We start from the raw sequence: 13,898 nt of genomic DNA, 5'->3' as shown, positions 1-13,898 counted from the left end.
AGATTTTAGGTCAGAAGTAATGAGAAAAGTAGAACAGACAATAACTGGAAATGCAAAGGACATAATAAAGACACCTGGGTTCTTTATCAATACGTATTATACCAATAGGTTTCGAATTTCAGGACTGAGTATTGATTAGATGATTCCCTAGTTAAGGGGGTGGAAATGCCTTTAGAAGATACTAAATTCTGTCTCAGGGATGCTGAGTTTCAGGCGCCAGCAGGGCATTTTTGTGGAAATGTTCTGTATAAAGTCAAGAACTATGAGACTACAGCTGGGAAGGCAATCAGGGCCAGATCTTTGACAAAGATCCGGAACTGACACCAAGGGGTAGACTGGATACTCAGGGAGAAGAGGGCAAAAACTTAAGAAGTTAAGGGGAAAAAAAAAAAGTTAAGGGGGATCTTATCTTTAAAGGAGAAGCTGAAATGGTAGACTGAACTGGAAAGGCTTTGAATGCCAAGATAAAGAGTTTGTACTGAGCACAGAAGCTATTTCCTTTAACTCACTGTAATCATCTTATGTCTCCATTAATAACATTCTGTCAGCGCATGTCTAGCTTAAATGTTTCCTTTGACCCAAAATCCAATTAAAACCATTATTAGATTAAGATAATGGTTACATATCTGAAATAGCTGTGCAAAAAGACTAAGGTACAGAAAATTACTTTAGTTGTACCGTTTACAACTAGAAATGCCAAGTTTTATAAAGTAGGAAACAGCCACTAGAAAATATTTTATGATTTGTATATAATATTTTGCTAAGTTTTCCATTGACTGCTTTTTTAAAGTGAAGAGTTAAGACATATGGAGAAAGTAATTCTGGTGTCTCCCATTATTTATTTTAGTTTGTTCTTTTAACTGAAGCATAGTTGATTTACAACGTTGTGTTAATTTCTGATATACAGCATAGTGATTCAGTTATACATACACATATATTCTTTTTCATATTCTTTATCATCTCATTTAAATGTCTTTTCATAAGAAAATTCTTAAATAGCCAATTTCAATTTTTCTAATGAACACATTTTTGTCTTTGCCTTAGTTAGAACCATATAAAAACAAAACTTTGCTGTACCTGAATAAATCACTTGGCTTTTTATTAAACTCAGAATTTTAGTTAATAGCTTTATTCTAAGCCAAAAATTCAAGGGAAAAAAGGGTTTGGTAAGTAAGCTGAAATTATGGAAGCTTAAAAATCCTCTTTCCAATTAATCATATGGCCACCTAATTGTGTAGTTGCAAAAGGTTTACCTTGAAAAAGATTTTGAACTAAGACAACATAGGCCTGAGTCTCTCCAGCACGGTCCATTATCAGCCATCAGCATGAGGCTGCGGTTCTTCTTAAATTCTTCCTGCTATACTCATCTTCAGACTGATACGCAATCAGTTACAAAATATTTTCTGGAAGAAAGTAATGCCCCCCAAAATAAATCCTAATTTCAATTAAAAAAAAAAACATTTCTTTTGTTTTTTCCCCCTTAACAGAGGCACTGGGAATTGGACCCAGGACCTCATGTACACCAAGCACATGCCCTACCACTGAGCTATAACCCCCACCCTCTAAAGTTTAATTTTAATATAAGTAGTAGTGAAGAAAAATTAGTAATTTGATTTTGCCCAAAAACAGCTCTGGCAGAATTTCAAATACTAAGTAGTACTCAAAGGTAATAGAGCTTTATCCCTTGCATCTTTGATGATCTCAAGGCATTTTACACTGAGCCTCACACTCTCTCTAATGAAACAAGATGGTTCCACAGGGATTGTTTTTCCATCAGTGAAACATTTCCTATCTACTAGGATGGGTACTTGATAGTCAACTGAAACTCCAGAGGAGAAATTGAGTAAGAATCTGGCTAGATCACAAGAGTTGAATAATAAGAGTAGCAGGAGACCCTCAGTACTCAAGGGATAAGGAAGGATATCTGGTTTTACACTTTCTGCAGCAAGTGTTCCATCTAATGAGGCCCTGATTAGGCAGTATCCACTGCAGTGCTACAGCTGGCTTCTTTTCAAATGCCAAGGCTCTTCTTCAAATACTATAATCTAGTGTTCTCAGAGCCAACCTTACTTGTCTAGAGGCATCAAAACATGAAGCATTATAACCAGAGAAAAATGAGATCAGAGTATAAACTCAATTTCTATCAAATGGAACAGATCACACTTGTATCAACAACTCTGAAGCCTCAACTGTTTGGGTATTAAGAACACTCCCCTGTGATTCAAGACTGTGAAATGTATCTGCAAATAATTATCCCAAAGGGAACAAAAAGGAAGATTACTGGAAAAATGTATTCAAAAGTCGATTTATTCAGAAAAATACAATTTACTTTGACTAACACTCCTTTCAGTTCTCTAGAGGTGAAATTACATAGATATGATGTTCTTCCTACTTTAACAAGCAACTGATATATTCCCTTTGAGAGAAGTTTCCCCAAAGCAACCACTCTGCTTTAATCATAATGAAACCTGCGTCTTCTGATTCTCCAGAGACCAAGTTTATGTCAAGAACTCAAGATCTCTAAGCAGATCAGCTAACTCAAAGCTGAGGCAATAAAGCTGAAAGACTGGAAGGAAGAAAGGTTCAACCCTGTGATAAAACGCATGAAAAGGTAATCTATAAGCAAAACTCAAATTCTGCTAAAGAAATGGTACTATCCAGGACAGTTAACAAAACTCAAATATGGACTCAAAGCAGGAATAAACAGTCTACTTTAAATGTTTTAGAATTCCAACCAAAATAGCTCTTCCTTTCTAGCTTAGTAAACATGAAATTACTTAATAATTAATCAAATTAAAATGCACACACACAAACACTTACACCTACTGTCCAGTATACTTCATTCACTAGTGACGGTAACTTCCAGACTATCCTGGGCAGCAGAAAAGAGGATTAGGAAATGATAGTGTGAAGGCAGAGAAACTCAAAGTCAACCTTTTTAAAAGAAAAATGTTCTTCCTCTCACTTTAGCTCTTCCATTTAAATACCAAATACTTAAAGTGGAATGAGGTATTTTGGCTTAACTGCGGCTAGGGACCTTGGGTGTCATTAAAGTTGAAGGTGAAGTTGCAGAGAAAGGTCACTTCACTCCTTTCTGAGCTGCAACTGTATCTTCCTCAAATGTTAAATGCTGTTAGCAATGCCTTCTGGACAGGAGGAAGCAGCAAATCATGGGGGGTGGTCACACTTATTATAAATTATGAACAGTAGAGGCAGGGCCCTTTCTGTGTTACAGAATTAAGGGCTTCTATTAAAGCTGAGGTTTCTATAGTTTCCAGATATTAGGTAATGTTATACAATGCCTAATAATTTAACGTTTAAATAAGAAAGTTACAGCAATTAAAGCCCAGCTATCTGATGTGTGCCTACTTATACCAGCCCTTTAGGCTAAGAGAGTATTTTTCCTTCCTAAGATTGTATCTAGAATTCTGGTCTTAAAGGTTAACCTAATATTTATAACAATTAAGTCATATATCCCTGACCTAACCCCAAAGAGGATAGTATTTACCCCCTGCTTTCTTCACCCCTCTATAAAAATAAGAGCTGGCCTTTACTAAAATACCACCCTCTGGGAGAGGTTGAGTCACATGCTGCCCTGGCACAAGAGCTCCCTTTTTTTTTTTTTTAAAGTGACAACATAATTCTTTTGAATAAGCCTGCCAAGTGGAGAGCTGTCCCTTAATTTCTGAACACTAATTATGTTTTCCCTACATGTTGTTCAATTAAGTAATGATCTTTGGCAGGGGGGAGGGTAGGACAAATAATTTTTTTTCTTCTTTTTATTTTCCACGCTTTTCCCATTTTTTCAGTAATGAGTACAAGTTACCTTTATGGGAGAGATGACAAAAAAACTATATAAATCCAGTTAGAACTATATTTTAGGCTTACATTCAGTATTAAAGTTATTCAACACATTTTACTGAACAATTCCTATAGTGAGGCATTATGGTAAAAGGGAATCAAAAGAGATTTACATATAATAAAAGATCTCCTGCCCACGGGAACTTAAAATCAAGTGGTTGTGACTGGGGGGGGGGGGTTGGAGAGGCTGTAATAAAACAAAACAATATGCACCACTAAAAGCAAGGAAGATCAGATTTCATCTAGCTGAAGGAATCTGAAAATTACTGGAATCAGAAAAGTATTCATGGAGAAGTGTCTGATATAAGCCTTGATGAATATATGAGTTGTGGGGGAGGAGGTTGAGGAGAGAGGCATTTGGGGCAGATTTTGACTAATATAGATAAAGTACAAGTAATAAAGGAGAGGTTTCAGCTCCAAGAGGAGAGAAACCTCACCTCCGGCTAAATGACTATCACTCTTCTGCCAGGAACCACTCACAAGCAATCAGCCCAAATAATGCACTGCAGGAGTTAAGGTATTCAGGAGGTCCCCCGGAAGGAAAGGACTGGCCTGAGGTTACCAAAGTTCCTGTCACCCACTGGACTAGTTCAACAAGGCTCCCTGAGGCCTTTATTTGCTTTAATTAGGGGGCTTTGCTCAACTATTAAACTAGGAATAGTTCTCACTAAGTAGTACACAGACTCAGTATAAGATCACCTTAGTAAAACAAAGTTCTAAGAGATCACTTCTGACTTAAAAGGCAGCATACCCACAATGGGCAAGGGCACAGGCTTCAGAGTCAGATCTGGGTTCAAATTCCAGCTCCAGGACTAGGAAGAGTGCCTTGGGTAGCTCTCTGAGCCTCAGTACCTTCACCTGTGAATGGAAATAAAATTATGAACATCACAGGGCTGGTGTGAGGAACAGAGATAATGGTGTTAAATTGTGCCTGTCACAGTGCTCAGCTCATAGCTGACATGCAATAAATGAAAATTATGCCTCTCTTTAAAAAAGACCAAATAACAGAATACAGATTGGTCTACCCTGTGGCAATCAGAAAAAAGGAGTCTTCGATTAGTGTAGGCTGCAAGCTCTACAAATATGTTCTGTGGTCACAATCAAAAGACAATTCCCACCCACAAGTAATGTTTAAAAGATGAGTGGTCCATTCAACTTTTCTGGTCACACATCTACCACCATTCAATATTCCATTAAACATTTAGCAGCAACATTTTCAATTACTAAGGAACAAATCTATATTTGTCTCCAAAAAATACACAAGGCAAAAAAAAAAAAAAAAAAGATTCACCTGCACCTTGAAGAAATCAGTCTTCTTTTTCTAGAAGTGATTCTGAAAGTAACCTTATTTGACAAATCTCTTAAGGGCTTGCTACCTACTATGTGCAGCATTCAGACTTAGAAAAATCTCATTTTAAATGGAAAATCTTTAACAACTACTAACACATAAATGTTAGTGGGTCTAACCATTTCCTTGGGTCACTACAATAATCACAGTGCCTCTGTCATGACTTTCCTGTCTCCTTTCTCCCTCTCCATACTGTGACCCCCGTCAGGGATGTCTTTCACACTGGTAAACATCTTTCATCCCCAAGTGCTGGCCTGGTTTCTGGCACAACAGTTCTCAATTCTTGCTGCACACTGAGATTACCTGTGGAACCCAAGCCCCACCTCCTGAGTCAGTATGCCCAGGATAGGCCTGGGCCTTCTAGCAAAGTACTTAAAAATAAAACAAAACAAAAAACTAAAACCAAACCCACAAATTGTACAGGTGATTCTAATGAGACTCACTGCAGGAGCATTCAACAAAGGCCAGGTGAATGTAAGCGTACCATGAGCCAGGTGATTCTGTCTGTGAAATGCCTCTTGTAGCATGCAATTCCATTTTTAATTCCCAAACGTGATTCTTCTCTTGCATTTCCTAACCCGATCAATGGCAGCCCAACCTATCCATACTTCCAGGCCAGAAAACTTAAAGAAGCTTCCAGATGCAAAACCTCAAAATCCTTCTGAGTTTTGAATACATTTTGAGTTTTGTACCATCTAAATGTGCTGCCTCTTCAGAAATAACCAGACTAAACCCAAAACAACAAAAGCAAAAACATCTATGGCTTCCTACCACAAAACAAAACACCCAACATGGCAACTGTGACCTTCAACAATTTGGTCTTAACCTGTTTTCTAACAAATTCTCAACTGCCCTCCCATCCACCCTGCCAGCCCAAACTACTCTAGCCACAAAACAGCGTAGTTCAGGGAGTCTCCTTCCGTGCCTCTGCTGATCCTTCCATCTGCAAGCCTTGCCGATCTTCTCCTTACTTGCCTCAATTTACTGAAAAACCCATCTCTCGAGGCCTGAATCCAAGCTTCCACAACATCTAATCTCTGTGTATTCTTTTTTATTGTTCCGGTTCACATGTGTACCTTCTCCATCAGACTAGGAAGCTTCAAGGCTAAAGTCTGTTTTGTTCTTGGTCTTCTCCACGGCACCTGTCAGGGACTAACAGAACAATGAGTAAATGAATATAGTTGGCGGTACTGATAAGTGAGAATCCCAGCACTCTGGTACACCAACTTTCATCTGAGAACTCCAAAAAGAGAATGAGCCCATATGTCATCCTAGACTTGCACAAGGTGTTGTGCGCTGGGTGGGAGCTGGCTACAAGATGCTCCTCTCAAGACTGTTAAAAGGCCAGGTGGAAAGAGCCTTAAAAAGGAATCTTGGAGAAGACACAGCTCCCAGCTTTCTTTGCCACTAACTGACTGTAGGACACTGGCCAAATCACATCTCTAAACTTTAGTTTGTCATCTGTGAAATAAAGGGTAGGAGGACAAATCTCTTGAGAGTTCCTTTTTCTAAGATCTAAGATTCTGGGATTCTAAGTCACACTGCAAGAAAAGGGAGACTGTTTTAGAAACTCTATAAAAGTTAACAGATTCAGCTATACTTTATTTTTCACGTACGATATTACATTCACTGCTTGAACTAGTTTTGAAGCAAAGGCTCCATTTCAGGCTTCTCAATTTATCCTTTCCCCTCATTATCCTGCCACATATATGTTTTCAGAGAAGTTTCAATAATGATTCAGGGTAAAAACACTGGCCTATGTCCTTTTACTTTAGTCTTAACCACCTGACTAGAATGTTGGAGAAGTTTTTTTCTCTTGTAAGCCACTAATAAATAGGCAAGCCAACTATTTTTCAATTTGAAATTCTGATAAAAGAATAAAAGATAGTTATAGATTAATTGGCTTCACTGAATTTAGATGATCTGAAAATAAATATGTGTAGAATGTATTTGCAAAGCACACTAACCTTGTTATCCAAAGACCATTGATTGTTCGTGAATTCAGCATACATGAACAAGAAAAACAATAAGATCAACATTATCAATCAAGAATCAAGAGAAGTGGATTTTTAAAAACAGTGCATGAGTAAGACATCTCTGTTTAGACTTTCTCACTTCATGGAAACACTGATGACCATATTACCAAATAGTGTTCAACCTAAAGGCAATGAACAGTTTTCTAGCTCTCATGTAAATAGCTCAAATCTATTTTCTTACCCAAAACTGCTATCCAAACATTGATGTGAAAACAAAAGCATTTTGCTTGCTTCATTCAGCACAGCTAAACTTTTGCATCTACCTCAAATGACAGTACAGAATAATTTTGATAAGTCAAAAAAAAAAACCTGCTGGATGATGGCATCCTTGAAAGATCAAACTGCACAGTCATACTTGGACAAAAAGAAAAAAGTTCCCTCTTCAACACAGTCTGATAATGAATAAAAGAAAAATTAGTGCAAAAATGTGTTGGAACTGACTTGAGTCAAAACAGTACTGAGTCCCTCAACAAAAAGCACTCTTTGTAGCAAGTCACTTTTGTAGTCTCTGGCAAAGTTTTTTGCAGTCATTTTGTAGTCCTTGGGATTCATACCAACAATTCAATCAATTCTAGAACTATTCACCAGCTACAAACTGATTCATCTCAAAAACAACTGTTTAAGAACCTCATAAATTTATAAACTGTTAAGTAGTTGTTATTGATGAGAGCAATTTCACAACAAATGGAAAAGTACAAATTAGTATAACTTTTCTGGAAGGACCTATGCTAATATTTAAATCAGACTCTTTCAAAAAGTTTACATTCTTTGACTCAGGAACTCTTTTTCAATGAATTTGTACTAAGGAAATATTCAGAAATAGAGATATTTAAGTGTTACTTGCAACAGAAAATTGGAAATTAAATAACTAAAAGTAGAGGCCTCCATGGACTATACACACAGTAAAACATGATAGTTATGCTTATTAGTATGGAAATATGCTCAATTTACATTACATAACAATAACATTACAGAGCAGAATACACATTAACCCAATTTTACTTAATAATATGAATATACAATGTATATACACAAAGGCTGGAGGAAACCACACTGAGAAGCTGAGTATGAGTTACAGGTATTTAATATTGTGCTTTTCTGAACATGTGTTACTTTTATAAGCACAAAACAAAACCATTTATTTAAAAGCACTAGATGCACAAGCAGAAAACTTAGGTTCAAGTCTCAGTTTTGATACTAGCTGGACTGACTTCACAGATGAGTCAACTTTATAGATGAGGAAACAGATGCAGATTAAGGGGAGATAAGAGCAGCTATTTCATGGTTAAAAGATTCAATAAGGTACAACATAAAAATACGTAGTAAAATATAAAAAGCTCTATTTAAACCACTGGTAAGACGAGTCATATTTTGTGTCAGATATTGAATAAATGCTTAGGAGAAAACAGAGTGAAGTATTTTCACTCTTTAAAGAAAAGCTTCGCCTACCCTATCCACCCAAAATCCTGTTTGGGATCCCATTCAGATGTAATTAGCATCTTTAAAATTTTAAACTAAACTGAAAGAGCTGTGCCACTTGCCAACTCAAGTTTAAATGAGTGTGTGTTATCAACCCAATGCCTTCTGCGTGGATCAGCTTTTGCAAAAAAAGTTGTGATTTATGATGTAATTCTGTGAATTGTTTAACAACAGGAAATAAATTATTTTCGACCTCAGAGAGACATAAAACTATCAGATTTTTAAAATATTCAGCAACTCTCCACCAAGACAGATCACTGAATTTTATTACTAATGACAAATTTAGGATCTAGGTAACCAGTTCCTAAAGTGAGACCAAAAGTTAACATTAACTTTGAAAGGGAAACTTCACAAGGCGCACCACTCTTCAACTGATGAGAAAAGTAAAATTTCTTTAGAAAGAAAATACTGTCAACTTACCTCTCCAAAGCATTTCCTTAAAGTTCTGAATCTAAAGCACCAGGTAAGGACTCTCTAAAAGGCAAGGGACTTACATAAAGTGAATTTGACATTGAGTTTGAACTTGACACAAGCGTTTATTCAAAGGATGCGGTTGTGGGTCAAATACTCTAACCTGGTGTAGTGTTTAAGTCACACACTAGTACAAATTCCATTTGGATACTGTTGCAATCATTCAGGTTATGGACTGCCCAGTTTCAGAAAGCAGTGCTAAAGTTCAGGAACACTCCAATCCAGGTTCCCTCAACGTCCCCCATACCCCGCCTCTAAAACCCAGCACAAACAGCCAACATGTGTACCCTACCTTCTGCTACAATTTAAAACCTTTTAACGAAAATATACTTTCTAAAAAGCATACACAGTCATGCTTTTAAAATTCAATTACTTGCTCTATAAAAAAGATTCATCCAGATTTCTTTTAAGTGATTATTAACAAAGTGAAAAAGAAGCTGGAAGTCAGGAAAATTTTAAACTATCTTCAAGAATTTCTAGATTCAAGACTGCACAAAGGAAAAGTAGCTCTGACAGTGTAACAATGAGGAAATGACTTTAAAAACAATGTGCCTTATAAGAACCTTATGAGAAGTACAATATATTTATATAGGAAAATGAGAAAAATATCAGGGAGCAGGAATTTAAGAAACAAACAGCAAAATTCCTCTATCCATCAATCGTATAGTCTGTTTATTACAGAACGACAGAAATACTCAGAAGAATCAGAGAGCAACAAGTCAGTAGCTTTATTTTTCTTTTGTGATCAGTAGCCTCTTAAATCCTGCTGTTTCTGAGTCCTAGAAGGCTCTTTTACTGAACCCACAACTGTTATACTTCCTTAACATTCCACAATTTTTTCTTAAAAGCATAATTAAATCCAGCATATTTAAAGTAGTGATTGATCTTAGAACTTTACATATCTTACACTTAAAAAATATTTTCCCTATTAAATAATTATATGAGAACTATTTAAAATAAATATATAAAAAACAACTCTATTGCTCATAAAATTAGAGTTACAATATGACCCAACAATTCCACTTCTAGGTGCATATGCAAGAGAATGAAAAAATATATGCTCACACTAAAGCCTATACATAAGCAGCACTATTCACAACAGTCAAAAAGTAGAAACAACCCAATGTCCATTAACAGATGAATGGATAAACAAAACGTGGAATGTCCATATAATGGTAATATTATTCAGCCATAAAAAGGAACAGAATACTGATAAATGTTATGATGGTGGTAAATCTTGAAAATCTAATGCTAAGTGAAAAAAGCCAGACACAAAAGTCCACATATATGATTCTATTTATATGAAATTTCCAGAATAGGTAAATCTATAGAGTCAGAATCTACTTTCTGTTGCCAGGTATTGAGGGAGGGGAGACTGGGGAGCAACGGCTATTAAATACGGGTTTTCTTCTGGAGTAACGAATATATTCTAAAACTAGTTAGTGGTAGTGGTTGCACAACCTTGTGACTGTTGTGCTACTGAGTTTTTCACTTTAAAAGGTGAATGTTATGGCAGGTGAATTACATATCTCAATTTTTAAAAATTCAATCAGGGTCATATCTGCTGTCAACAGGCAGATCAAGCTGAACTTTGACTTTCAGAAAATTATAACTATATAATAAGATTCCTTTCCTGACATGGCTTGAAACCTAGCTAAGGGAAATCAGAAAAAGGGTTTCCTGAAAGGTTGAAATTAGTGCACATATACACTCTCCCAAGGTGACCAGTACTTCAAATGAGTTAAAAGGACAACTCATTCATACAGATTCTACCAAATATATTAAAATTATCATGACTGTTGGAAAACATCAAATGCTACCTAACCACTTCCTAAATAAAATTTTGATCTTTATATTGTTCATGTAATTCTTGTACCTTAAAACAATTCATTTTAAGACTGGCATTACTCACAAAAACACTTCAAATTCCTGGCCACAATCAAAATCATATCTAAAGACTAGAATATGAAATTGTCTTCGTTTCTTTTTAAGGTTTCAAGTTAAATCAAGCTTAAATAAATATCCTACTTTTATAAGAATTACCAGAATTTACATGGCATACAACATGCTGTCATTTTTTAAAGTGGATTCAGTAAACTGTGGTTTAGTATGCAGAGGAGTTTTTGTTGCATTTTAATTGTGAGTCAGAGAGTGAACAAAGAAGTTGTAAACACACACACACACACACACACACACACACACACACACACACACCCTTAAGTAAGAAAAGCAATACCAGAATGCTTTAACAGTACCAGAAGACAGACTGGTTTTGAGTTCACCTATCTTCTCAAGAAAACTTAAACAGTGATCTAACGGAAGAAGGACAGGAATGAGGAGTCTTAACATTAGTCCTAATCCTGCAATTTACTAGTGGAGTAACCTTAGCAAAATCATTTGACCCTCTGCAGGCCCCCATTTTCTCTTCAGTAAAATGAAAGAACTGCATTCCAAGATTTCTAAGTTTTAACAGCTCTCAACAGTCTTTGATTCTATTGTTAAGTAGCTTAGGGTTGTGGGAGGCCCAGCAATTGTACACCAGGCAGTTCTCATATTTTTGTGTACTTAGGCATCCATACCATATAGAGTAATAAGAGAACTCAGTATTAGTCACAGGGAAGGAAAAAGAAGAGTGCACATGGCTCCTGCTGGTACTGGTTTACTCCTGTTGGACCTAATAAAGAGAAAGCACCTTTGCCAATTTTCCAGGGGATAGGAGTGGTTCCTATGTCTCACCACACCCGCCATAGTTGGTTTTTCCTAAAAGAAATCCAGTGGGACTATACAAAAATGTTGTAAAGGACCAAGTACTTTTAGTCACTGCATGACTAACAGGACAGATCAATTCTAAATTAAAGAAATAAAACAGCTTTCTCTTTCTAACATGAAAAGAAAAACAGTTTTCATTCCAAACAGACAATGAGTCCTAGACAACCAGAGTGAGTTGCATAGATACTTAGCAATAAACAGTGTCAACCCAAAGAAAATGAATTATCTATAGAACTAGAAGGTTCAAAGCACTGAGGTTCAACACAACATTATTATTCAACATAGCCTTTTGGGGAGGGAGGGTAATTAGGTTTGTTTGTTTGTTTGTTTATTTAATGGAGGTACTGGGGATTGAACCCAGGACATTTTGCTTGCCAGGCATGCACTCTACCACTGAGCTATACCCCACCCCTCTTCAACATAGCCTTTTAATGCAATTCAGTTTACAACTCCAACTTTCAGAGTAAAAGCAGTATTAAAGACTAAGACTCATTACCTTTCACAGCAAGATAATCAGACCTGCCCAAAATGTGACAGTGTCAATAAAATAGAAATCACCATCATATGACCTGGTTTGTGGAAACTAAAGATCAAATGAGGCCAATTCAGAAGTTGTTTCAGGTGGCTCCCAAGATGGCTTTCTGTAAGAAAAGGACAGTCCTAGAGAATGTTTCCCCTGATTTGCTACAACACACACTCTCTCTCTCTCTCTCTCAAAATGGCTCTTTGTCAAATATGGCCAACAACCACCCCAAGGTCATATAAGCAATTATCTGTCTGGTTATGCCTAGCGACATTTCTTTCAGGAAGGGTAAGGAGCTGTGGTTCTTAATCTGGTATCCATGCATGGACTGATAGGTGGTACATGGATGGATTTCATGGGGTCAGTGAAGTCCCCAAAAGGTTATGCAAAATTTTGTCTCTCTGCACATTTTTTCTGGGGAGAGAGCCCTTGGGCAGTGAACCAAAGAAAGTTAAGAACCACTGATTAAGCGTGAGATAGAAAACAGAAGAAATCTACTGAAGGTGCCCATGTGAATAAGATAGGAAGTAATGTCTGTTACTTGAGGCCCAAAATAACAAAGGGTGCTGTCTTTTCAAAATAGAAAGAAAATACGATCTGATGGTCAGACGTTCTTCAGGGTCAGGAAGTCCACCCCCTTCATCCTCTAGTCTAGATGAGTAAAATGAGCTGAGAGGCTCTTGCCCCAAACCACAGATCAGAGTGGCAAAGCTGAGCACCAAACTAGGCCAGTTTCTGCAGGACGTCATGTTTATACTTTTTTCAGAATGGGCTTCATCAAAATTTCCCAATATCCTTATGAATACCCCACTCCATTAATGGACCCTTCAAAAATCTTTAAATCAAGCTTCAGCAGAGGAATTTGACACATTAAAATATCCCCAAACCATCACTCAAGTTACAAACCCTTCACATAAGCCAGCACATAAAGGGGAACCTTAGTGACTTTAATATCTCCTATCCTGTTGCACTATAACTGCAACTTGAAAAAGTAGCACAGGTCACAAGCTCTTTGAGTAAAGCGCTTCTAATTGTATTGAAAAAAGACAGCGACTGACAACGGCCCTTTAAGAAAAGATACTGAGTCGGGGTCAAGCTGACTTCACAGTGGATTTGTACAGACTTCAATCTGCAAGTTTACTTCTAAGGAGTCTCAAGTATTGCCTAAACACTAAATGATTTTTCAACTCAGGTAATGGAATCTTTCATAAATTAAACTGAGAACAACCTTTCTAGTTCCATGTTCACAAAACTACATGAGTAGAAACAAAGATAAAAGGCAGTTATTCTGAGACCAAATTTAAAAATAATTGTCAGGACCATTTGTTCCAATGCCAAATTTTGCCTTGGCATATGAAATGTAAAGTAATGAGAAACTCAATCTCACCTGAGAAGTGAAACCAAAGTGACA

General features: G+C 36.8%; 1 protein-coding gene across 2 annotated transcripts in view; it reads right to left on the bottom strand.

Moving 5' to 3' along the window:
• Nucleotides 1-13,898, bottom strand: part of PPTC7 (protein phosphatase targeting COQ7) — a 34,827-nt gene that overhangs the window by 19,459 nt on the left and 1,470 nt on the right. The window contains exon 2 of one of the 2 annotated variants that reach the window (XM_072952892.1): nucleotides 4,617-4,719. The exons of the other annotated variant lie outside the window; for it this stretch is intronic. Within the exon in view, the coding sequence (XP_072808993.1) occupies nucleotides 4,617-4,719 (103 nt within the window). The remainder of the gene's footprint in view (nucleotides 1-4,616; nucleotides 4,720-13,898) is intronic. 2 annotated transcript variants of the gene reach the window in all.

The sequence above is a fragment of the Vicugna pacos genome, chromosome 32 (genome assembly GCF_048564905.1).
Source record: "Vicugna pacos chromosome 32, VicPac4, whole genome shotgun sequence".
NCBI lineage: Eukaryota > Metazoa > Chordata > Mammalia > Artiodactyla > Camelidae > Vicugna > Vicugna pacos.
This window is presented reverse-complemented; position numbering and strand designations above follow the sequence as displayed.